Raw genomic sequence first — 25,823 nt, 5'->3', positions numbered from 1 at the left:
TCTTCCTGCCTCCCAGAGTGCTAGGGTTACAGGTGTCAGCCACCGGGCCAGCCCCACAAGGTTAGATTTTTTTTTTTTTTTTTTTGAGACAGAGTCTCGCTTGTTGCCCAGGCTAGAGTGAGTGCCGTGGTGTCAGCCTAGCTCACAGCAACCTCAAACTCCTGGGCTCAAGCAATCCTGCTGCCTCAGCCTCCCGAGTAGCTGGGACTACAGGCATGTGCCACCATGCCCGGCTAATTTTTTTTTTTTATATATATATTAGTTGGCCAATTAATTTCTTTCTATTTATAGTAGAGACGGGGTCTCGCTCTTGCTCAGGCTGGTTTCGAACTCCTGACCTCGAGCAATCCGCCCGCCTCAGCCTCCCAGAGTGCTAGGATTACAGGCGTGAGCCACCGCGCCCGGCTAAGGTTAGATTTTAATGGTAGGAAACCAAACCAAACTTGATGACAAAGAGAGAAAAGTGTCCCCTGAGAGCCGGGAGCTGGCCTGATCCCCACAGCTGGGTGTGGTGTGCTCCAATCTCCTAGCTCACGCACACTGGGCAAGGTCACTCTGTGACCATGAGGAAGTGAGTCAAGGTCAAAGGCAACACCACTCAGCAGCTGTCCTGAGCACTGCGTCTCCGGGCCATCCGCATCCTGGGCCACTGCTGCATCCCCCCAATCACAGCTGCAGCGTCAACCCAACTGTGTGGGCATGGCCCTGGGGCTCTGACGGGCATCAATACAACAGGTGGAGAGCGAGGGCTGGAGAAGACTCGGGAGCCGGGCACTTCCCTTTCCATCACAGCAACCGCTGATGACACAGGTTAGTATTGTTCCCAGTTCACAGACAGGACGTTAAGGCTCGGAGGGTTACTCGCCTGTGCACACCTGAGTAGAGGCGGGTCTGAGACCTGAGCTGTGGTCCCCAAGCCGAGCGCTCTTTCCTGCCACCCACCCTTTCTCCGGGGCCTCCCTCACAAGCCAGCCCTGGGTGAGGCCAGCGTGTGAGCAGGGGGAGAATGTGCCCCGGCTGGGTGTTGGTTCTCCTAGAGGACCTGGTGGCCCTAGAGGGGCCCCTATGGCAAAGGCTCCACCCTGCAGCCAACTCCTCTGCTGGTGGCCTGTGTCCAGGCGACGCACACCTGTGGATGGGCTGGCGCAAGTCTGCAGTGCCGGGCGTGAGGGGGGAGAGCAGTTCCTCCGTCCACCAAACTGAGCCCTGGTTTTGGGGGAAGGAGGTGCGGGCACGTTCCGGACATTCATGCCACGGTGAGCAGATCCCAGCAAACATGGTCCCCGGGCTGCTACCAAAGGCCAGCATTTACCTGCCGGCGATCTTAGAACACCGACTTGTCTCTAATAGTTACGCATTTATTTTCATGTGTGAGAAGAAAAAACCTAACTGGTACATCAGCGTGTGGCCGCCTGGATACGAGGCTCAGCACAAGACCGAAGTTGGAAGTGAGGGGAAAACACAGTACATCGATGTAAATGAAATAACAGAACAGAAAGTCCTTGGTTATGATGGAAATCGTGGCCGTGCTCCAGGAATGCTGGCTCGGGACTTGCTGCTGTGAGCTCAGGGCAAGAAGCTGTGCTCTGGGCCGAAGCCCCGAAGGGTTCTGCACAGAAACTGGCCCAGCGCTCGGAACCTGTGGCGTGTGGCACGTCACGCAGACCCCAGGGAGGAAAGCGCGTCTTGTTTAACCTGTCCATGCCCTACAGTCGTCTCAAGGTGACCTATAATCGTCTCAAGGCGACGAAGCAACAGAAGTGGTCCTCCTTCAGAGGGAGAAGGATCTCCTAGGTGTGGCCTTGTGCAGGCAGTGGTTACAGGGCAGCCCACTGGAGGGCCCTAGTGGGACGTGGGGGGCACAAGTGGAGTGCTGAGGGACACCTGCCCTGGCACTGTCCTGGAGAAGACAGAGAGAGGGTATGTGCGTGTGTGTAAGACACTCAACCTCTGCACCCTGCTCCCCAGCATACAACAGGCACTCAATCTGTGCCCGCTGACTCAAGGCAGCACGCAGGAGGAGGTGCCAGAAGGCAAGGTGAAGGGGCCGCTAATGTCCCCAGGTGTCTGGAGACCACCCTCTTCACCAGGGCCCCAGCCCCACCTCAACATGACACACGCCAGAGACAGGAAGTCCACGGCTATGCCACCACTAGGTTACATTCTTATACATGTATGAACCAAGGGGAGATGTTTGCTATGAAGATTTTTCTCCCCCCAATCCAAAGAGTTGTTTCCCATCAATTAAACTTCAACATTTTCAAAAAGCACTTTTTAAGGGACCCTGGAATTTTTCCTCAAACAGCTCAGCCCTGCAAGCCAGGGCTGGTCCCAGCACCCTGTGAGACAGCTAAAGATTCAGGGCTGGGGACCCAGGCAGCACCCGAAGACTTGCCCCAACTCGCCCCTGGAAATGGGTCAGGGCCAGCAGGGAACTCCGGGTGTGAACTTCACGGTCTAGGAGCCTTGGGGTGCCCGGGGGTAGAGGGGGAGCTGAAGGTCTGGGGGCACCGTCCACCACTGCCCCCTGAGCTGGAGGACGCTCAGCTCTCCCTTCGTGTCCCAGACATGCGGGCCAGAGCTGCAGGCTGGTCCCCACCGAGGCTCAGAAGGAAAGTGTGCAAGAGCAGGTCAGGAAGGGAAACCAAGTCAGGGGAGGGCCCCGGCCGGGGCTAGTGGGCCGCTCACTGCCCTGGTGCCGGGCGGGCGGGCTCAGCAGCACCCCGCGGCACTCCGCTTCACGTGGCACGGCTTGCAGAAGAGACGGTCGTTCAGGGGGTAGCAGCCTTGGTCCGTGGGCTCCACAGACAGCAGGATCCTGCAGTCCTGGGGAGACAAGGACAAAGGACACGTGTGGACGTGCCCCAGGCCTGGGCACCCCTGCACAGGGCAGGCTCACTCGGCATCCGAGTGAACCAGCCGAGGGGGCGAGCGTACTCCCTGTGGGGAGGAAGGCGGCTGCTCCTTCTATCCTCCCGACATACCCTGGCCAGGTCCCCACAGGGGAGACCCGACGCCCACGGGGCCTTCATCCGCGTGGAGGTGGGCAATGGCAACAGAGTCACTGTGGGGAAAACTGAGGACACTCTGATCAGGGGCAGTTGAGGCTGGAAGGGCCTTTTCCTTAACAAGCCCCCGACAGCTCTTAAAACGTAAGTTCCATGCAATAGGAGCCCCAGGTACCACCAGCTGCCCAGCCAGGACGGGCCTGGCACGCCCCCGGCTGCAGCAGGTCTCTGCTCAACGGGAACCTGGGTGTAGTCCGGTCCCTTCGTTTCACAGCCTGTCCCAGGTCACACAGCTGGGTCTGGAGCTGGGGCTGGGCGGGGTCTCCAGGCTCTGAGGCTAGGGGTCTCCTTGTGGTCTGAGGCCTACACAGTTTAAACACTGGCATAAACTGCAATACTTTCAAGTTTTCAAATCACTAAAGGATTTCAGAACAAGAAGCGTGGGGATTTGGGGCCCAGATTTTGCCAGCGTCACCATTTTGCCCTGGGCATCTGGGCCTCCCCTGGGCACAGGCTGGAGGGTGATAGTGACAGCAACTCATACCCGGACACTTGGTGCCAGGCGCCCTTTGGAAGCAGCACGGATCCAACCAAAGGGGCTTGTCCCGTACAGATAACTTCGGGGTCACAGGTGGTCACAGCAGAGAGCAGGGTCCACAATCTGCCTTCCTCCCTGGCCAGCAGGTGGGTGCCCTCGTATGTCTCTTGCCTGCAAGGCCACCCCAAGTCTCTCCAGTGGACTCTGGGTGACATAACCCCAGGATCTGCGTCATTCACAGCAGCCACTTGTTTGGCATAGGGAGAACAAGTGCCAAGCCTGAAGTTCCAAAGGGACACATGTGACTGCTCCTAAATTAGAGCCAAGTAGGGAAAACCCCTCACTACAGCCAGTCTCACAGAGTCTTTGAAGGAACCATGGGGTGGCTGAAAGCTGGCTGGACCCGGCCCAGAAAAATATTGGCTGGAACCACCTATCTGAGCCTCAGTTTCCCCATCTTAGATAGGGATAATGAATCCCATCTTACAAGACTCATTAGATTATATAAGGTGATGCATATGAAAGCATTTTGTAAGTTTATTTATTTATTTGTTTATTTTTGAGACAGAGTCTCACTTTGTTGCCCAGGCTAGAGTGAGTACCGTGGCGTCAGCCTAGCTCACAGCAACCTCAAACTCCTGGGCTCAAGTGATCCTCCTGCCCCCACCTCCCTAATAGCTGGGACTACAGGTATGCGCCACCATGCCCGGCTAAATTTTTCTATATATTTTTAGTTGGCCAATTAATTTCTTTCTATTTTTAGTAGAGATGGGGTCTCGCTCTTGCTCAGGCTGGTTTTGAACTCCTGACCTTGAGCGGTCCTCCCGCCTTGGCCTCCCAGAGTGCTAGGATTACAGGCGTGAGCCACCATGCCCGGTCCCTGCATTTTGTAAATTTAAAGCACTGCCTGTGTCTAAAAGACTTGCTATCCCTCCATCAACAGCCATAAATAATACGGACCCTGAAGCAGGTAAGAATGGTGAGATCGGGGTGTGGGCAGTGCCTGGCAGCCGTTTCCCTCCCCAGAGAACAGCACCCCAACTCTGCTCCAGGCTATAGTGGTTCAAGAACCTCATTTTCCAAAACGTAACTGCTGGAGTCCAAATTCCGCCTTATAACAGCAGCCTTGGCCACGCCCGCCCAGGACAGCAGGGGGTTATTTGCTCCCTAGGCGGCTCAGGAAAGTGCTGATCACCATGGAGCCCACTGGGGCACGGTGGTGATAAGAGCGCTTGACTTTCGTCACTGGGCTTTCAAGAAGCCTTATCAGCTGGACCTTGAACTATAATCGACCAAGAGGACATAATTACAAAGCAACGAATCAACTTCTCTACCCAGTTCCCCCCCCCCCATATCCTCCGTGAAAACAGCCTCCTGGTTCCAGTATCCGTTTAAATAAATGTGAGCGAATAAATATTTAGAATTACTCATCGGCTCAGTAAGAGATTTGCCCTGGGACTCTCCCCTTAGGTGACACCCATGAAAGTTGCCACGCTGTCCCCAGCAGAGCAGACAGAAACCTCAGTGATTACGGAGCTGGCAGCAGGAGTGGGAGAGGATTCGTGGAGCCTCCCCGGCAGGACTGGCTACAGAACTCACGCAGTCCAGGGCGAAGTGAAAACGCAGGGCTCCTCGTTCAAAAAGTAAGCGATTCAGGACAGGAACAGCGACAGTGGGGTTTTGAAGCATGCGTAGGGCCCTTGTGATCCGAGAGCCCTGTGGACAGCTCCCTGGGCTTTTCTTGCTGGGGTGACCAACCGTACCAGCTTCCAACCAGACTCCCCAGGTCAGCCGGCCCCTCCCCGCAGCCCGGCCCCCCAGGCTCTTTCCTTCTCCATGGCCTCATTGCTAGCCACCCCTCCAGCCCACCACACTCCAGACAGCGAAGTGCCTGGAAACTTCCTCTTTCTCTGATTCTCCAGGCTTGCTCATGCTGCAGGGGTTTTTTACAGGCCCTTCCCCCTTTCTGGACTTCCTTTCCCTTCTCTGAGTATCTGGCAAACTCCTACTCATCCTGCAAGACCCAGTTAAACATCACCTCCCCTACAAGAGTGCCCCTGATTCTGCCACCCTAGTTAGACTCCATCATCACTGCCTTCTTAGCCCCAAAGCTGACTCGCACGCTCTTTCCCAGCACCCGGAAGGGACGTCTGTGCTGGCACCTGCCCAGCATCCCCTCCTCCCTTCCTGTGGCTCACGTGGGTCTGCCTCCCCGGCCCCAGGGGCCATCAGTCCTAGCAGCCGGCAGCCCCCCGCACGGTGCTTGGCCCACAATGGGCAAGTAACCCAAGCGGGGCTGGGCAGGGGCCTTCCTGGGACTGAGGCTTCCCCTCCCCTCTTTCCTTGGGGGTTTCTGCATTGGGAGGTGTGAACCTGAGCCATCTGTGCCTCTGGGTCCCCCCTCAAAGACGATGCCAGCCCCCAGGAAGAGAAAATGAGGCAAACACACAAAAAAAGTCAGAACCAAGAGATGGCGGGAGCCCTGCTGCCACCACCTGATGTCATCAGTGATCTCACCACCAGGAACCAACGGGCCCCGCGTCCTGCCAAAGCAACCTGAGTTTGGTGTCCACAATCATTAACCCAAAGAGTTCTGATCAATAGACTAGATTTGTGATTATTTCCACTCATTTGTCTCTGCCACGGACAGCGAGCAATTGGAGAGCAGAGCCCCCACCCCAAGCTGTCCCCGCGTCCCAGAACCCAGTCTGGGGCGCGGCACGTGGCAGGCTTGAGTGGCGATGGGGCGTCATTGCGCCGCCACTACTCCACTCACCTCACACCTGTAGCAATTCTCGTGGAAGTTTCTTCCCATGCACTCGATTTTGAAGGCATCTTTCCCGTCCCGGGGAATGATGGGATTCTCACAGATGCTGCACACGGGGGCGAATTTCCTGGAGGGAAAGGACCCAGGCGATGAACACAGAAATTAGCTGTCAGAACTGGACGGGCTGGCTGGAGTTCACCTCCCCAGCGACTCCAGCCCCATTGCCATGTGACCGCACCTGGAGCTGCAGCGGCCATGTCCCCTGCTTCCCGGCAGGAGCAGGTAGAGGGAGCTATGCGCGGATACCTGGTGCCCAGGGTGACTGGAGGATGTCCGAATTGAGAACTGTGTCTGTCTTGTATTACAGGCCGCTGCTTTTTTTCCTTTTTAGTTTTACCCTTTCTTTTTTAGTAGACACATCCATCTCTGCCCTTGGGCAGTGCGCAACTCGCAGGCAGGGACTGAGTCCCACGGATATCTGCGTGTTCCCAGGGCTTTGTCCAGCTCCAAGGGGAGGCCCCAGATTCAGGTCCTGGGAGGTCTGCACACTTACCCAGAGCTTCAATACCAGCTGCAGTAAGACGGAACCCTGAGTGGCGCCCACCTGTGACACTGTGACAGACACTGGTTTTCGTCCACTTTCCTGGCTCATAACTCCCATCATCGCCCTTGTCACAACACGGCCGCTTTCAGCATCAGAAACCAGCGTCTCTCCCTCCCTCTGATCTTCTCTTGCTCTCCTTTCACCTGCTCCTTTTCCTCCCCAAGGCAAGAATCTGCTCTTGCCTCTCTGTCTTGAGGCTGGCCCTAAAGAAATTATCTGATTGTGGGCCATAAGATCCTCATTCCAGAGAGGGTCCCGCCCCGGGCTGCAGGAAGGGATGCTACAGCAAAAGGCCAGGAGGAATCCGAACAGGCTTTGCGGGGTTTTCCTCTGTCTAGTAGTATTAGATCACACCCTTTCGCCCCATCCCATTTCTGCAGGGTAGACAGTTACTCCTATCCAGTGACGTCTCCATCAAAGGCCCCGGAAGACAGGGCTCGGAGAGCTTCCGGATAGTTGAACATGTGGGGGTTCCTGGAGGTGGGGTGCCCGGGGAGGCACGGAAGCGCCATACCCCTACCCCCCAGACCTCGTCCTACACCTGTCTATATCCTCTGTAATATCCTTTATTTTATTTTATTTTTTTTGAGACAGAGTGTCACTCTGTTGCCCAGGCTAGAGTGCCGTGGCGTCAGCCTAGCTCACAGCAACCTCAAACTCCTGGGCTCAAGCGATCCTCCTGCCTCAGCCTCCCGAGTAGCTGGGACTACAGGCATGCGCCACCATGCCTAGCTAATTTTTTTTTTCTATATGTTTTTAGTTGCCCAATTAATTTCTTTCTATTTTTAGTAGAGATGGGGGTCTTGCTCTTGCTCAGGCTGGTCTCGAACTCCTGAGCTCAAACGATCGGCCCACCTCGGCCTCCCAGAGTGCTAGGATTACAGGCGTGAGCCACCGCGCCCAGCCCGTCATATGCTTTATAATAACCTGGTAAACAGGAGGCTCTGGCCTGGCACTCAGGCTTGGCGCCTTCATCCTGCCCGGGTCCCACCCTGTCCTCCCCACCCCTCCCCGAGCACGGACCCCTTCGAACCTGTAGAAGTCGTCCAGGCAGTACACCTCGTTCTGGCTGCCCAGGGCGAAGCTCTCGTCCCCGATGCACCGGGCGCAGGCCACACACGTGAAGCAGGGGGGGTGGAACGCCCGGCCCAGGGCCCTGATGACGTGCTCCCGGACCACCTCGCCACACTTGCCGCACTTCTCGAGGGTGTCCTGGGACAGAAGGCCACTGCCAGAGCCATTCCAGGGACACACCCACCCTAAGCCATGAGGGTCTTCCGGCTGGCGATCCTCGGGGACCCAGGAGGCTGGGGGTGCAGGAGAGGCACGCAACCGGCCCCTGACCACTGCCCCAAACCTCCACTGTCGCCCATAACAGACTGAGCTCGGCCCTGCGTCCCTGGCTACAGCGAGGAACGCGGCCTTGAAGCTACAGCCGCGCTTCCTGGCACTGGCCTGCGCTTGGGGCCAGGGCCCACCAGAGCTCTTAGGGGAAATGTCTCCCGAACCTCAGAGTGGGGAAGAGGAATTCCCGGACGACTGCCTTTCATCCTTCAGACAGCAAACCTTGAAATCCTCCCCTTTTCCCATTTGGCAGCTCAGCCAAGTGCCTCGTTCTGCTTTCAGGAACCACTGGAGGGTCTATGCCACTCACTTCTGGGTGCTAACTCCCCTGGTCTCGTCACACTTCCTACTTTGGTTTCCTTTGTTTGGATTTGCTTATTTTATATTTCATAGTGTTATATGCATTGTTATTTTTTATCATTTTAAAATGTTATTTTATTTCCTTTCCTTTTTTTTCTTTCTAAAATTGCTTTTGTTTTTGTTTTCATTTTATTTCTTTCGAGTTGGAGGTGTATTTGAAGCATTCTTTTTTTTTTTAATTGATTTTATTGTGGTAAGAATGGCTAACATGAGATCTACCTTCTTTTTTTTTTTTTGTTTTTGAGACAGAGTCTCGCTTTGTTGCCCAGGCTAGAGTGAGTGCTGTGGCGTCAGCCTAGCTCACAGCAACCTCAAACTCCTGGGCTCAAGGGATCCTCCTGCCTCAGCCTCCTGAGTAGCTGGGACTACAGGCATGCGCCACCATGCCTGGCTAATTTTTTCTATGTATATTAGTTGGCCAATTAATTTATTTCTATTTATAGTAGAGACAGGGTCTCGCTCTTGCTCAGGCTGGTTTTGAACTCCTGACCTCAAGCAATCCGCCCGCTTCAGCCTCCCAGAGTGCTAGGATTACAGGTGTGAGCCATTGCGCCCGGCCGACATCTACCTTCTTTTTTTTTGAGACAGTCTCACTTTGTTGCCCAGGCTAGAGTGAGTGCCGTGGCATCAGCCTAGCTCACAGCAACCTCAATCTCCTGGGCTCAAGCGATCCTCCTGCTTCAGCCTCCCGAGTAGCTGGGAATAGAGGCATGCACCACCATGCCCGGCTATATATATATATTTTTTTTCAGTTGATCAATTAATTTCTTTCTATTTTTAGTAGAGACGGGATCTCGCTCAGGCTGGTTTCGAACTCCTGACCTTAAGCCTTCTAGAGTGTGACCCTGTGTGGCGTCTAAGTAATGGCCCCCAGAGATCCAGGCCCTAATCTCTGGAACTTGGGCACGGTACCTGGCATGGCAAAATGGACTTTGCAAATGGGACTAAGTTAAGGATCTTGAGATGGAGGGATTATCCTGGATTAGCTGGGTGGATCCTAAATGCTACCACAAGTGTCCCTAGGAGGGGGAGGCAGAGGGGCCGTGACACAGAAGGTGGCAATGTGACCGCCACAGCAAGACGCTACACTGCTGGCTTTGGGGATGGAGGAGGGAGCCCGGGAATGCCGCTCGGACACCAGGAAAGGCAAGGAAACTGATTCTCCCCGGAGCCTCCAGGGAGCGACCTCAATTCTGGCCCGGTGGACCTGATTTTGGACCTCTGACCTCCAGCACTGTGGGAGGATAAATGTGTGTTTGGAAGCCACCAACTCTGTGGCGATTTCTTCCAGCAGCCTTAGGGCTCTGACACACCTTTGCAGAGCTCCTCCTCCTTGCTGGGCCTCGGCCTTCTCATCTGTGAAACGGGTCAATAGTCCCCGTGATACTTCCCAGGACCGTCGTGAGGACTGAAATGACGTCACGTCTCCCGAGGGTCTGGCTCAGAGCCCGGCGCCCGGAGGCCTGCGCGGGGGTGTTACCTGGTAGCAGCTCTCGCAGAGGGGCCGCCCGTCCTTCTGGTAGAAGCTCTGCCCGGCCAGCTGGCGGCGGCAGGCGCGGCACGTGAAGCACTGGGCGTGGTACTGCCTCTTCATGGCCTCCACGGCCAGCTCTCGGGGGGACACCGTCTTGTGGCAGAAAGCACAGATGTCTGGGGACAAGGAGACACAGGCTGTCACCAGCCCAGCCTGGGAGGCCTGTGTCCAGTCGCCACCCAGCCGAGTGCCCGGGGATCTGCCTCCAACCCCTGGGGGTTCCCCATCTGACAAACACAGGGCGTCGCCAAGAGCATTAAAACGGAAGCTGGAACAGCCTTTGAGAAGCCAAGATCAAGGACACAGGCAAGGTATTGCTCCACAGCAACGCCTTACACCCAGATAACCCGAATTTATCAAAGACCTAAGTGTAAAAAATGAAACCGTAAGAATCCTAGAAGAAACCACAGGAAAATTATTGTATAACTGGAGAAAAGGCCTTTCTAACAATGACATAAAATCCAGAAGCCAGGAAAGGAAGGGCTGAGACATCCAACTACATAAAAACCAAATTTTTATGGACGGCCGGGTGTGGTGGCTCATGCCTATAATCCCAGCACTTTGGGAGGCCAAAGTGGGAGGATTGCTTGAGGCCAGGAGTTTGAGACCAGCCTGGGCAACATGGTGAGACTTTGTTTCTACCAAAAATTAAAAAAAATAAATAAATAGCCAGGCATGGTGGCACATGGCTTGTGGTCACAGCTACTTGAGAGGCTGAAGTGGGAGGATCGCTTGAGCTCCAAGAGTTCAAGATCACAGTGAGCTATGATCACACCACTGCACTCCAGCCTGGGTGACAGAGCGAGACCCTTTCTCTAAAAAAAAAAAAAATTTTTTTTACAGATGACAAAACCCACTGTAAGTCAAAAGACAAATGAGGAACTTAGAAGAAAATTTGCAACTCATATCACAAAGACGCAGTCACCGACTGCCCCCTATGGGTGAACTTTGCATTACACATGTACCTGCCCTCTGGCCACACTACTTCCTCTCCTAAGAATTTAACTCACAGATAAATCTGCACATGGGCAAAATGACCCATACACAAGGTGATCCAACTCAGCATTATTTGGTATAGGGAGAAACCACCTAAGTATCATCAATAGGTGCAAAGCACAGTGGTACAACCCACTAAGGAATACTATGCAGCTATAAAAAAGAATAAGGAGCCACTTTATGTTGTATGTGCAACCAGCCATGAGATGTACTAAGGAAAGCAAAGCAGAGAACAGCCCAATTTGCCACAATTTGTGGAAAAATGGGGGAAGGGGGTGGGCAGACACATATCTGTATTTGCTTGTATGCGCATAGAATGTCTCTGAGACGATATGCAAGATGTCAGCATGAGGCTGCCCATCTGGAAGGAAACTGGGTGATATGAGAAGGCCCCAGAAGGCAGACTTCTCCCTGTGTGCCCATTTATGCTTTTTATTTTGACTTACGTGAGGGCCCCAGGTACTGAAAAAGCAGTGAGAAAAAATTCAAGGCATTTTTACTATCAGAGCAAACTGTGCAGATTAATGTGTTAAATGGATTTTAGGGCCGAGTGTGGTGGCTCACGCCTGTAATCCTAGCACTCTGGGAAGCCGAGGCGGGCGTTCGAAACCAGCCTCAGCAAGAGTGAGACTCCATCTCTACTAAAAATAATAGAAAGAAATTAATTGGCCAACTAAAAATATATATAGAAAAAATTAGCTGGGCATGGTGGCGCATGCCTGTAGTCCCAGCTACTCGGGAGGCTGAGGCAGGAGGATTGCTTGAGCCCAGGAGTTGGAGGTTGCTGTGAGCTAGGCTGATGCCATGGCACTCTAGCACGGGCAACAGAGTAAGACTCTGTCTCTAAAAAAAATTTAAAAATATGGATTTTAGTTATAAAGGAAAAAAGTTAAGGCAGTAAACATTAAATTGATGCCCAATTATAAAGCCCAGCACTATAGTGTGAGCTGGGGTGGGAATGGGGGTTCGTGCTCTTGTAGTTTCCACCTGGAAGCCCATGCTGGCGCCACGAGGGTGCCCATGGGGACCACCCTGCGCACATACCTGTGGATGTCTCTCTCTCGGGGAAGCCAACAGGCTCTGCTGGGGGAGGTGGTAGCTCCTCCTCCGTGGGCCCGAGGGGACCAGGCTGAGGCTGGACTGGAGGTCGTTCCACTGGGGCCTGTGGGGACACAAAGTGAGCAGGAGTCATCCAGTGGGGACCTCCTGCAGCCCTCCAGCTCTGCTCCTCACCTGGGTGGCCCCAGGCACAATGAGTCCCAGGGTATTGAGGAGGAAACCGAGGCCCGGAGAAGCAAGTGACCTGTCTAAGGCCGCTCGGTGGGAAGGGGACAGTGGCAGCTGGAGCCCAGCCTCCTAGCCTCTTGCCCTGGGTCCCCTCAATAAGTCCAAGCTGCTCTTTCTACTTGGAAGGAATCTCCTGGAACCGGGTTCTCCCTGGATGCCGGACTGCGTGGGCTCAGCCCTGGCCTGGGACCTGCCCGTTCCCACAGCGGCCTCTGCTGAGGGCCGGGATTAAAAACGGGTTTCCCACGCAGCATGAGGGATTCGGTCAGACACATGGGACCGTCTTCCTCAGGGACAGAGCGGGTGCCCAGAGGGGACAGGGTGTGGCTCCCCTCTCCAGGGACCTTGAAATGCCGGCTAGACTGATTTGTGTGAGCCTGAGTGGGGCCTGCCCTCCGCAGGAGACCGGGCCAGACAACTTGCAGCCTTATAAACCCTGCAAGGCCCAGAAGGCCCAGACCCCCTCACCCAGGGCACGCGGGGGATGGCGGTACCTGTGGTGGGGGCGGGGGCGGGGGCAGGTGCAGCTGCTCTAAGTCCGAAATGAGCGACGCCCCCAGGGGGGCAGGGGGCTCCTCATCAGGTGGCAGGTACGCAGGAGGGGGCGGCGGGAGGAGGTCCAGGTTGGCAAGCGCGTCCTCACCATCCAGGGGAGGAGGCGGCGGGGAGCATCCTGCAACCGGAAGAGGAGAGGTTGGCCCACAGCCTCCGTAGGCAGACAGAGATTTCTATTTCCCCACGGGGTTGTACGGTGGGGTGGCGAAGGGCTCAGATCTGGGGCCACCCAGACCTGGGTCCCATCTCTGCCTCAGCCATTGACTTGCTGTGTGTCCTCAGGCAAGAGACTTAATCTGAGTCTTCATTTGCTCAGCTGGGAAGCCGTGAGGGCTGCTGAGGACTAAGTGAGACCATGCAGTGAGTGGCTGGGGCACATATTTCAGAACGGTTAGCATAGAGATGGTATTTTACACACACACACACACACACACACACACACACAAACACAGAGAGAAACTGATCGACTAATTGAAAGAAATCCCAGGTGTCCAGACTGGGTAGCTGCAGGGATAGTGGCTGCACATGTCTGTTTTCCTTTAATCCCTATTTTCTTTTCTTTCTTTTTTTTTTGGAGACAGTCTCTCTTTGTTGTCCAGGCTAGAGTGAGTGCCATGGCATCAGCCAGCTCACAGCAACCTCAAACTCCTGGGCTCAAGTGATCCTGCCGCCTCAGCCTCTCGAGTAGCTGGGACTACAGGCATGCGCCACCATGCCTGGCTCATTTTTTTTTCTACATATATTAGTTGGCCAATTAATTTCTTTCTATTTATAGTAGAGACAGGGTCTTGCTCTTGCTCAGCCTGGTTTCGAACTCCTGACCTCGAACGATCCGCCCTCCTGGGCCTCCCAGAGTGCTAGGATTACAGGCGTGAGCCACCACGCCCGGCCATAATTCTTCTTTTCAGCTGTGTTCTGTCCTAGGCGGTTTTAATGTCTGGAGAGTTTTGCTTCAGTGCCCCAGTGGGTATTGGGGTATTGCAGGGTATTGATGGACGAATACCCTACACCCATCGTTCAATGTTGCTCTGAACCTCCCAGGCTGTCTTTGGCTGCGGTAACAAAAGAGGGTTGGGGCAAGGGTCAGTTGTACTCTGACCAGCATCTCTCAGCATTTTTTTTTTTGAGACAGACTCTCGCTCTGTTGCCCTGGCATCAGCCTAGCTCACAGCAACCTCAAACTGTTGGGCTCAAGCAATCCTCCTGCCTCAGCCTCCCGAGTAGCTGGGACTACAGGCATGCACCACCATGCCCGGCTAATTTTTTCTATATATTTTTAGTTAGCCAATTAATTTCTTTCTATTTTTTTAGTAGAGAGGGGATCTTGCTCTTGCTCGGACTGTTTTCAAACTCCTGACCTTGAGCGATCCTCCTGACTCGGCCTCCCAGAGTGCTAGGATTACAGGAGTGAGCCACAGCGCTTGGCCATCTCAGAATTTTTTGTTTTTTTTGAAAAAATAAAATATCTTAATAAAGATATTTATCTTTAATAAATATCTTAATAAAGCTGTTTTAAAATTCTGAGATGGCTGGGCGCTGTGGCTCACGCCTGTAATCCTAGTACTCTGGGAGGCTGAGGCGGGCTGATTGCTCAAGGTCAGGAGTTCAAAACCAGCCTGAGCAAGAGCGAGACCCCCGTCTCTACTATAAATAGAAAGAAACTAATTGGCCAACTAATATATATAGAAAAAATTAGCTGGGCATGGTGGTGCATGCCTGTAGTCCCAGCTACTCGGGAGGCTGAGGCAGCAGGATTGCTTGAGCCCAGGAGTTTGAGGTTGCTATGAGCTAGGCTGATGCCACGGCACTCACTCTAGCCTGGGCAACAAAGCGAGACTCTGTCTCAAAAAAAAAAAAAAAAAAAAAGATATTTACTTTCTGTCTTGCTGACGTCCCAGTTCTGGGCGTTTGCCGTAGGCCGCGGCAGTCTGAGCACAGGAGCTGTGAAAGCGTCCGTGATGGGTCTCCATGGGGCGACAGTGCGTGAAACCGCCTGCTGGAAGGCCTTGTTCAAACACAGGCATGACCAGCCCTAAGGATGTGGCTCTCGGGGTGTGGTCTCTGGACTAGCAGCAGCAGCAGCGTCCCTGTCCCCATGAGCTTGTTAGAAATGCCACTTCTCTTGCCCCAGACCTGCAGGATGCGAAACTCTGGGGATGGGGTCAGCCGTGTGGAGCCCAAGGCGCCCTCCAGGTGACACTGATGCTACTCCAGGGTAGGAGCCAGCACCCTCATTAAATAATAGATTCAGGTAATGACCATCAGGTGTCAAAAGCATTCGGCCAAAGGCTGATCAGGAACTTCCTAAGGTGGGGTGAGGCTGCCAACACCTGAACCCTGAACCCAGGAGTCATCAGGAGTCTCCTGATTCATGTGATGCTGCAGGAAGCTATGGGCATCTCCTATGGAATGTTCTTAACAAAAAAGTCCCAAACAAAACCCTCAATCTAATCAGATCTCTGGAGTTAAGTTCCATTTGGAATAAATCTGGGTGACGGAGGGGGCAAATCGAGACCATAAGGAAGCAAACGGACAAGTCCAGCATGAGGGACATGAAACTGAGCCTGTTTCTGCAACAAGTAAGTTCATGGCATGAGGGAGGAAAAAAGGGGGGACTTCCTTGGAATTAAGAGACTCACTATATACTTGTGTTGTTCAACGGTGGCCAAACACGTGTGGCTACGCAGCACTTGAAACGCGGCAAGCCCACGCTGAGATGTGCCGTTAAGTCTTAACATGGAAAAAAAAGAGTGTAAAATGTCTCATTAATAATGTTTATACTACTCAGGAGGCAGAGGCAGAAGGATTGCTTGAAGCCAGGAGACCACACTGAGCAACATAGTAAGACCTCATCTCTAAAATAATAATAAGAATTTTTAAACAATGATTGCATGCTAACATGATCATATTTTAATATATTGGGTCGTATAATATGTAAAAATTAATATCACATTTCTTTTTACTTTTTTCAATGTGGATACCAGAAAATTGTAAATTACGTATGTGGCTGGCATTTGTGACTCACATTCTATTTCTATCAGACAGCACTGGCACAGACTTTATCTGGATCCCGATATGAAAAAATTAATCGCCTCATCTAATTTTGCTCATTTTGTAGATGAGGAAAGGCTAAATATTCCACTGAATTATACAGCTGAAAAGTAAGACTAGACATTACATAAACCTTTCAGTCTACTACAATCCAGCAGTTTGAAGGCATTTTTATGACAATCGGGGAAGATTAATTATGGTCAGAGTACCAGACAATCGTAAGGCATTCTTGTGTATTTCGTTAGGCATCGTTTGGTGTTGTGCTTATGTAAGGAAACGGCTGTATTTAGACATGCACCCTGATGAATGTGGGGCCGAAATGCCATGATCACTGGGGTTTCCTTTAAAATACTTAAAAAAAGAGAGAGAGAGATAAAAGAAAGAATGGACGAAACAAATGTGGCCAAATCTTGCTCATCACTGACACTGAAGTGGGGTGTGCAGGGTTCCTTGTACGGCTCTCTTTACTGCCATGTATGTTTAAAAGTGTCATAAAGCCACACACCCACGTGGACCCACGACAAACGCACTGGCACGGAATCATTTCCATTGTTAGCACAGCTCCACTCCTGCTCCCAGGCAGAGGGGTGGGGACAGGAGTGGCCCTCAATGCTAAGGACTCTCAGCCGGGTGCGGTGGCTCACGCCTATAATCCTAGCACTCTGGGATGCCCAGGAGGGCGGATTGCTCGAGGTCAGGAGTTCAAAACCAGCCTGAGCAAGAGCGAGACCCTGTCTCTACTATAAATAGAAAGAATTAATTGGCCAACTAATATATATAGAAAAAATCAGCCGAGCATGGTGGCACATGCCTGTAGTCCCAGCTACTTGGGAGGCTGAGGCAGGAAGACTGCTTGAGCCCAGGAGTTTGAGGTTGCTGTGAGCTAGGCTGACACCACGGCACTCACTCTAGCCTGGGCAACAAAGTGAGACTGTGTCTCAAAAAATAAATAAATAAAATAAATAAGGATTCTCAGGGGTTCCGGCCTCAACCCCAGGCTCTTTTCTGTGTGTAGGAAACATCACTGTCCTACTGCCACCCGTGCCCCTGGGGGTCAGGAGGGAAGCCTTAGAGAGGGGCTGGGACCACACCTTCGAAAATCCTCCTTCCACTGCCAGTGCAGGGTGAGCACTGCTGATAGTGCCCCGGGGAAAAGGGGCCCTCTGGGGGCCCTCCTGTCGCAGGTGCACAAGTCGGGCCAGGCTCCGGGAGCTCAGGATGCCAGAGACACCATGGCAAGCAGAGGAAAGTGCTAAAAGCCCGTGAGGCCAAGGCTCTTATCCGTTCGCCAAAGACAGCGCCTCCCTCCCCCTGTCTACCCAGGGCTGAGGGGCTGCACAGCCAGGACGTTTGCTCTAGACCTGTGCTTCTCACAATCGTGCATGGGACAGAACCACCTGGGGGGTCTGTTCAGATGCACAGGGCTGGGCCCCACCCCTGAGTGATCCAGCAGGGCTGGGCGGTGAGAATTTGCAAGTCTGCTAAGTTCCCTGGTGATGTTGGTGTGGCTGGTCCGAGGGCCACATTTTGAGAACTACTGTTCCAGCCCAGACTCTCACCTGCTTGACACTGCTGGACTAGGACAACAGCTCTTAAAGTGAGGGCATCAGCCTTGCCTGGAAATGAATAACACATGCAAATTCCAGGCCCCGCTGCAGACCTGCTGATTCAGAAATACCGGGGCGGGGCCCAGGCGGCTGTGTGGGAACAAGGTGATGCTGATGCGGCTGGAGGTGACATCCAGGGGCCAGTGAGTCAGGGCCGGATCCCAGCAAGAGTGCTGAGGCCTCTCCCCACAGCTGCCTCGTGGTGCAGGGCCCCAAGCCGTGAAGGGTGGACAGGAATCCAAGAGAGAGAAGCAAGGGACGGGGACCCAAGGCCCAGGGAAGGTGGATAGAAAGGGGGTCCCCGAGATGCATGAGGACAATTGAGAGGACAAGCACCAGGTAGGGCGTCAAGACAGGCAACCTGCTGCAGAGGTGGCTCCAAGCCGCTGCCAGGGCCAGCCTTTGTGTTCTGCGGTCAGACCAGACACATGACCAAGATGCTCACCTAAAATGCATCTCACGCCAGCGAGACCCACCCCCAGGATTCCCTGTGTCCTGAGGAGGGCACAAAATTGGCAGACACGATGCCTGGCCGGCCACGCCGACCAGAGACTGCTAGACCAGCCCTTCCCAAGGACAGTCTGATTTTTATTCCCCACGCTCCTGGGATCTTCTGCCTATCATTCCAATAACCGATGAGAATGTCCTGGAAATTCTGACATCCAGACTATATTTTCACCCACAGGGGACATAAGTTTTATCTTTCCCATCGGATCACACGTCCTGATGTGTCAATTTTGTCAACATGGTCCTGGTTCTCCTACACGGAGTGGCAGCTGGAAGGAGCCTGTGTTCTTGGGGTGTGTGATTAGGAAGGAAAGATCAACTTAGGAGGTTCCGTGATCGTGAAGAAGCATGTCACTCGAATATCCACACACTGTCACGTGTATGCGCCTGTGGGCTCCTTGACTCCTTTCTGGCCTCTAGTAATTGTCACTTCCCGCTGGTCTTTAGGTGGTTTCCATGGTGATGATGGACAGGGCTGCCCTAGCCTTGCTCTGGGATAGCAGGACACCTGATTAGGCACCCAGGGGACGCTGGGGGCTCAGCTGCCATCCTGGGCCGGCTTCCCACCCTTAGCGTCTCGGTACCTTGTCACTGCAGCTGGGGCCCTGGCAGATGATAAGCCACCCCCTGCCCCAGGGCCCTGGGCTGTCACCTTCCTCACCCCTACCCCACCCAGCAGCTGAGCCCGTCCCTGGGAGAGGCAGGGAAAGATGCCTGGAAGGTGTCCTGTCACCATGGCAACACGGCCAGCTCAGACCCAACACAAGGTAAACGAAGAGTCCTTCATGAAGTATCTGTTTTGTGACCGATAGGTCACATACACATTCGAATTTCCATTTTCCAGAAGAGGAGACCGAGGCCAAGAGCAAGGAAACAGCTTGCTTAAGATCACACAGCAAGTGATCGAACGGCAGAGCTCAAGAGAGTAAAACGACCTTTGGATTCTTCAACTTGCCAAATGCATTTCTGCCTCGGGGCCTTTGCACTTGCTGTATGCATTGCCCTGTGAGCTCTACCGCCCCCCCGGTCAGCGCCATCATGTAATTCAGGTCTCCACTGAAACGTCATCTCCCCAGGGAAGCCATCAGGACCACCCCTTAAAAAGCTGCACCTCCTCACCTCTTCACTATGTTTTATTTCATTATAGAACTCGAGTCTACCTGACACTGTACATTATATTTTTATTATCTCAGTCTCCCCCACTAGGATGTAACCTTGTCTCTCAGCACTTTCTGCGTGGCAGGTGCAGGGCTAACCTCTTTACGTATGTATGATTTAATTGAGGCCTCATAAACACCCTCTGAGGAAGGTACTATCTTTATCCCTAGCTTACAAATTAGGAAACTGAGGCACAGAGAGGTCAAGTGGCCTGCCAACATCACACAGGCAAGAAATGGAGGAGCCGGGACTCACAGCCAGGCAGGTGGGTTCCAGAGTCTGCCTGGCACGTAGTAGGGGCTCAATGAAGGAATGAACGAATGAATGAACGAATGGCTCTGGAGCCCGCCCTTTCCTGCTCACCTCAGTGCTGCCTGTGACCTGGTCTCCCTCGAAGTCCTGCCCCTCTTACCTCCGTTGGAGAGCTGGGGTGGTGCGGCTGGCACGGTGGCTGCAGCCCTGCCTGAGGGTGTCCAGGGGCTGGGCCTCCCCGCCGAGCCAGCCGCGGGGGCCTTCATGGGGGCGGGAGCCCCACGGCCGTGCCGGGCCTCACAAGCCGCTTGCTTCACCTCCTCCACCACCGCCACATCCCGGCGCGGCGGCGCCAGGGTGATAAAGACGGACGAGGCTACCCTCTTCTCAGGCTTCGCGGCCATCGCGCCGGCTCCTGCTGGGGCTGGGGCAGAGCAGGCTCAGGTTCAGGCTCCAGCTGGACACAGAAACTGCCCCCCCCCGGGGCCATGGAGCCTCCCTCCAACTCCCAGGTAGCTCAGCCACCCCACCATGCCAGCCACCCAGCCCAGCACCCGGCCCAGCCAGAGGGGGGAAGGGGAGGGAGGACACGTGGCCACAGGCTGGGACAAAAGCCCTGACTGCCCCCTAACCTGCTCACCTGCGGGAGAAAAGGGCAGGTCTGCCCGCCTCACCTCACAAATGACGACTTTCCTCATCTGATTAGCGTGAGGAGGGAACGGCCCAGCCCCGGTTCCCCTGACTGCCCCCAGCCCAGGGCCCCGCCTGCCCGCTGGGCCACACTCGGGTGACAACCCTCACCGGGGATCTGGATTCTCCTGGGAGAGCCTAAGTCCCCGCTGGGGCTGGGGCTGGGGCTGGGGCAGGGACAGAGAAGGGAAGCCTCCGGGGGCAGGAGCGCAGCAAGGGCGACCTTTCACCAAGACCAGCTGGCGTGGAGCTCGCAGGCTCAGGGCATGTCTCGTGCATGAACTCCCGACCCCTCCCAGGCTGCTGCGGGGGGAGGCACGTTATGACCTGGCTCACGGATGAGGAAACTGACACTCAGAGAGGCAAAGTCACTCGTCCAGAGTTACCAACTGGTAGAGCTGGGATTTGAACCCAGAGCCCGTGCTCTCGGCCACTGTGCTCTGCTGTGCCCTGTCAGCCCAGCCTGCACCCAGCATGCCTTTCTCTGCCTTCCAGAGCCAGAATCTCTCCCTCCAGCCACCCCCAAAACCGTGGCCTTGGATCAGGCCCAGGCCAGGAGCGGGTGGGTCCATAGTCTCTAGCCTCACCCCCTAACCCCTAACCCTGATCTTTCTGGAGCACGAATCTTTCTCTTCTACTCAAAACCCCTCCCTCCATGGCTCTCCACCACCAGCATCCGGATAAAGTCTGAACTGCTGTGGCGTCCACCTCCCTGAGAGCACTCGGACTCCTCCTCCTCGCTGTGTCTTTCTATCTTACTTGCCTTGGAATGTTTCTACTATGGGTTTTTTTTTTTTTTTTTTTTTTGAGACAGAGTCTTGCTCTGTCACCCGGGCTAGAGTGTGGTGGTGTAATCTTAGCTCACTGCAACCTCCAACTCCTGGCCTCAAGCGATCCTCCTGCCTCAGCCTCCAGAGTAGCCAGGACTACAGGTGCAGATCAGCACACCTGGCTAATTTTTCTGTTTTTTCTAAGGGACAGGGTCTCACTCTTGCTCAGGCTGGTCTTGAACTCCTGATCTCAGCCATCCTCCCTTCTCAGCCTCCCAGAATGTTAGGATTACAGGCGTGAGCCACCACATCCAGCCTGTTTCTACTATGTTTTTCCTCTTCTGCCCCCACAGAGTGAATTTCAGCCTTCTCTTAGACGCCCGGCTTAAACATCACCTCCTCCAGGAAGCCTCCCCTGAGTGCTGGTCCCCTCCCAGGGCAGTCATGCACTTCCACAGGGAGGTGACAGCCCCCAGGACAGGCTGGCTCACTGCCAGGTGTCTGACCCCAGCTGTGTCCGAGTGCTCCGTGTGCCCTGGGGGCCGTGCATGGTGCGGGGTAGCACCAGCCTGCAGATCCGGGAGCAGGGTGGCACCCTGGGTCAGGAAAAGCCCATTTTCCATCTCTCAGGTGGTTCCAACAGACAGCAGCCTCAGGGGCCGAGGCTGAGGTGGGGCTGCCAGGGGGTGAGTCGGCCATGCCCAGCTCAGGAGTCCTCACTGGGCACCCCACGATGAGAGCCCAGGGCTATCTCACTCTGTCTGGGTCATCCTGACAGGCCCCAAAGCCCAGTCCACAGGTACGTGGGGACAAAATAGGGACCCAGAGAGTGAATCTCAAGAAGTGGAGTGGGGTGGGGGATGGGGCCCCGAGGGACCCTAATGGTGGACTTGGGAGCCCAGTGGGAACTCATAGGCCCCAAAGTGTGTGGCTGCCTCGGGCCCCTTTGGTGACTGATGGAGAAAAATAATAATAGCAAAAACAGCAGCACGTGCTCCCAAATTCCAATCCAGTTGGTTTGCACGTTTGGCTACTCGTACAGCCCAGCCTGACATAAAATACCTGCTCTGAAGAAGAGATCAATATGTCAGGAAAGACCTTTAAAAATTCTTTTAAAAAGTACTTCTCTTTTGTTTCTTGTTTTGGCAGTGACATTTGGAAGTATATATACTTATCCTGGCTGTCACAGGCTTTAGTTTCACACTTTGTTATAAGTTTAAGAATCTATTTTTGTAAATGATGTTCAGAGTGCATCTGAAAATTTTTTTTTTTTTTGAGACAGAGTCTCACTCTGTTGTCCAGGCTAGAGTGAGTGCCATGGCATCAGCCTAGCTCACAGCAACCTCAATCTCCTGGGCTCAAGCAATCCTCCTGCCTCAGCCTCCCGAGTAGCTGGGACTACAGGCATGCGCCACCCATGCCCAGCTAATTTTTTCTATATATATTAGTTGGCCAATTAATTTCTTTCTATTTATAGTAGAGACAGGGTCTCGCTCTTGCTCAGGCTGGTTTCGAACTCCTGACCTTGAGCAATCCACCCGCTTCAGCCTCCCAGAGAGCTAGGATTACAGGTGTGAGCCTCCGCGCCCGGCTTGCACCTGAAATTTAAGGAAGAAATATCAGGCACTTGCTTCGTGCCTCGCACTGGGCCGAGTGCTCACCTGACTCTCAGCCCAGCTGCAAGGAGGGCCACAGTGCAGGGCCGTCACGACAGACTCCGAATTCTAACGGGAAGTCCAGGGTGTCCTCGGACCTTAGACAACACACCTTTTCTTCCTTTGACAGCACAAGGCCCCCCAAGATTCCCAGGCCTGTTCTCACCAGGAATGGCCCAATCTAGCCGGGGTATCCTGTGGTCACTGCATTCTGGGCTGGTCCCAGATACCCCCACCCCCAGCCCTGACCCTATGACACTCCTCCGGGAAGTCAGATCTGCCCGGTTTCTCGGAAAATGTTCAGCACTGAGGCCAGATGTTCACAGCTGGGCAGCACCCCCCTCTCTCCCAAGCGGTTACTGCAGGGACCTCAGGCCCCAGGGGAAGGGCCTGAGCTGGGGGGTATCAAAGCCCTGTCACGTCCCACCAGGAAAGGGAGCCTCAGCTTCTCTCTCTGTCACTCTGCCCTAGTCACCCTGGATGGGGTGTGTATAAGCTCCCCATCGGGCAGCCAGCCTTGCCCAAGGCACCCCCACCCTCACCCCACCCAGGGAGAATCAGAGATCCAGTTGGGTAAGCGGAGAAAGTGGGAACAAAGGGAAGGAAAGTCATTTCCTGTCAAGAGGAAGGAAGGAGGCTGGGATCCAGCCAGCCAGCTTTAGGCTGCAGCCCTTGGGCAGGGGATACGGTGCTGAGGGGGAGGGGCCCCCACCCCCCACCGCGTCCCCCTTCCCACTCCTGACTGCCCCCCTCCAAAAAAACCTCTCGAACCACCTCTAAGCTTTGTTCTTTAGTAACTGGATAACGTAGTCTGTGTTTGGGTCTGGCATTAAACTTTGCTGGAGGTGGGGGAGGGACTGTGCCCTGACCCCCCACCAAACACAGGGGACCCGCTTGGAGAGGGGTTCGCTCAGCCTCTCTCCCACCCCAGGGAACCAGTGAAGGCACAGAGAGGGGTTCACACTGGGCCCTACTTCTTTCCTGCTGGGTGACCCTGAGCAGGTCACCAAACCTCTCTGGCCTGGCTTTTTTTCATGAAGAAGATAAGGAGTCTGTCCTGAGGGGTGGCGGGGAGGACGGGGTGCTCAGAATCCAGGCACTCGGTAGGTGCCAAGAGGACAGCGGGTCGGTCAGCCCCTGGGGGAGAGGAGCGGCTCTGCGGGCTGGGCTCCAGCGAGGGTCCCGGGGGGACGCGGACTAGCTGCCACCGTGATGGAGAGCAGGGGTCTGTCGCCGCCGCAGCCTCTCCCGGGGTCCCCGGGTCGAGGCCGGGGAGGGCGGCCGCGGCACACTCCCGGGGACCGCCTAGTCCCACACCTTCCCAGCGCCCGACGGGCATCGGGGGCCCGGAGAGGGGCAGCCGCGGGCCCTGCTTCCCCTCGCCGACCCGGCCGGGAAGAGGGGCCCGGAGCTCCGGAACCCGCGCCCTCCCGCGGGCGGCGGAGCAGGGCGGCCGCCGGGTCGCCGAGGGGCGCCGCCGGGACTTTAATTCGATCCTTGTGCGGGACGCCGTCCCTTTGTGAGCCAGCTTCCGCCCTGCGCTCGGGTCGGTCCCGCTGCGGGCAGGGACGCGACCCCGCCGCCCCCAGACCTGCCCCTCCCCCTCCGGGTCAGGGACCCGAGGACGGGGACCAGGAGGCGGGTCTGCACCCCACGCCGGGGTCCGGGCGCGGGCGGGGTGGGCTCCGGCCGAGGGCTGCCCGGCTGTCACCGGTGAGTGGCCGGGCAGGCACGCAAGGACGCCACCCGCCCTCCCGCCCGCGCGCGCTTACCTGGGCCGCCCGCGCCCCGGCCGCTCGATCGGACGCGCAGAGCCCGGAGCCGCGGCGCCTCCCGCCCGCGCCCTCCCCGCCCCTCGGCTCCCTCCGCCCCGCCGCCCCGCGCCGCCTTTACCATAAAAGGTGACGCTCCAGGGGAGGGGGCGCGGGGTTCCCGCCCCGCCGAGGCCGCCCCACCTGCCCCCCCACCTGCCCGGCCGCGCCCCGCGCCGCCCCCTCCCCCTCCCTTTGTTCCCTCGACCACTCCTCCCCTCCCCCTCGCCCAGGCCCCGTGGGCGTCCTTCCCTGCGCCCACTCCTCCCCATGTCTTTTGTGTACCCGGAGGGGTCCTTACCCTTCTCCTCCCCTAGGTCACCTGGGTTGGCCACCCCACCTGCCCTGTCCCCAGGAGGGGGTGCCTACACCCCAGTTTGGCGCTGGGATCTGCCCTGGTCCTAAAAGGCAGGCTGACCAGGGTTCCACAGCCCTTCCCTAAGATGTGCCCTTGGGCAGTCACTCCACCTCCCTGAGCCTCAGTTTCTTCATCTGTAAAATGGGAGCAAGCACCGCCTCCTCTCCAGGGTGGCCTGAGGATAACAGGTGGTAAGGACAGTGAGGTGCACAGTCAGTGGTCAGGGTCTGCTGGGTTTGGGGCTTTCCCAGGGAATGCCCTTGATCTGCCGTCGTCCCCAGAAGTCACCGCCAGTCTCAAGCCCTCTGCAGGCGGGTGCCAGTGTCCTGGGAGACAGGCCCCAGCGGGCCTGTCCGTGACCCATGGCTGACCCCTCCCTCCACCTCCTGTTCCCAGGCAAAGCTGGTGTCCATAGAACAGGAGCCGGGAGGCAGAGCCAGGGCTCTGGGGCGCGATGGGGCCGGGATGGCCCGCCTGGGTCCCTGGAGGCCTCAGGAACATTGTGGGAAAAGGAATCTGGGTCTGATTCAGAGGCAAACAGATTGTTCTTTTGATTAAAGCCACAGTGGCTGGGGCCGGAGTGCTGACCCAGCGCCATCTGGGGGGCAGCCAGGCGGGATCTGCACTCTGCAGCTACAGTCCCCACCCCACCCGCCAGGTAGCTCTGGGGCTGCTCCGGAGGGGCCCACGTTCATGGCGGCAAGAGGGGGTACCTGGACGCTCTGAATCGCTCACACACTGATCGTTGTCCTTCCCGTCCCTCTGGTCACCCGTTTCCACTGGATCCTCACAGCCTCGCTGAGCTAACTGCCGTGGGGGCGTCAGAGGTGCTGGAGCCCAGCCTAGACCTTCCCCTTCTGTCCCTGCAGGAGCCCTGAGCACCAGGGTGATGGTCCCCGTCCACAGAGAGGACACCGAGGCCCTGGGAGGCTTAAGGCTGCACAAGAGGCCAGTGACAGAGCTGGATTCAA

At 55.6% G+C, this 25,823-nt stretch overlaps 1 protein-coding gene across 1 annotated transcript; it reads right to left on the bottom strand.

Annotated features, from left to right (window-relative positions):
• Positions 1 to 1,347: 1,347 nt before the first annotated feature.
• On the bottom strand, positions 1,348 to 24,532 carry FBLIM1 (filamin binding LIM protein 1). The gene is made up of 8 exons (XM_020281587.2): positions 24,456 to 24,532; positions 19,729 to 19,992; positions 12,933 to 13,111; positions 12,196 to 12,313; positions 10,102 to 10,271; positions 7,951 to 8,129; positions 6,323 to 6,440; positions 1,348 to 2,826 (listed from the first exon to the last, which is right to left on the bottom strand). The coding sequence occupies exons 2-8, from the start codon at positions 19,970 to 19,972 to the stop codon at positions 2,713 to 2,715; spliced, it is 1,122 nt and encodes a 373-aa protein (XP_020137176.2). The 5' UTR covers positions 19,973 to 19,992; positions 24,456 to 24,532; the 3' UTR covers positions 1,348 to 2,712.
• Positions 24,533 to 25,823: the final 1,291 nt, after the last annotated feature.

Source organism: Microcebus murinus, chromosome 2 (genome assembly GCF_040939455.1).
Source record: "Microcebus murinus isolate Inina chromosome 2, M.murinus_Inina_mat1.0, whole genome shotgun sequence".
In the NCBI taxonomy this organism is placed as follows: Eukaryota; Metazoa; Chordata; class Mammalia; order Primates; family Cheirogaleidae; genus Microcebus; species Microcebus murinus.
Note: the sequence above shows the minus strand (reverse complement) of the source record. Positions and strands in the feature narration are given on the sequence as shown.

Excerpts from the sequence above, each read along its gene's own strand:
- FBLIM1 (XM_020281587.2), bottom strand. The coding sequence starts at position 19,972 with ATGGCCGCGAAGCCTGAGAAGAGGGTAGCCTCGTCCGTCTTTATCACC. Across the intron at positions 13,112-19,728 it reads ACCCCAGCTCTCCAACGGAG|GATGCTCCCCGCCGCCTCCT; the intron begins GTAAGAGGGGCA and ends TTCCGGTTGCAG. Across the intron at positions 10,272-12,195 it reads CGAGAGAGAGACATCCACAG|ACATCTGTGCTTTCTGCCAC; the intron begins GTATGTGCGCAG and ends CCTTGTCCCCAG.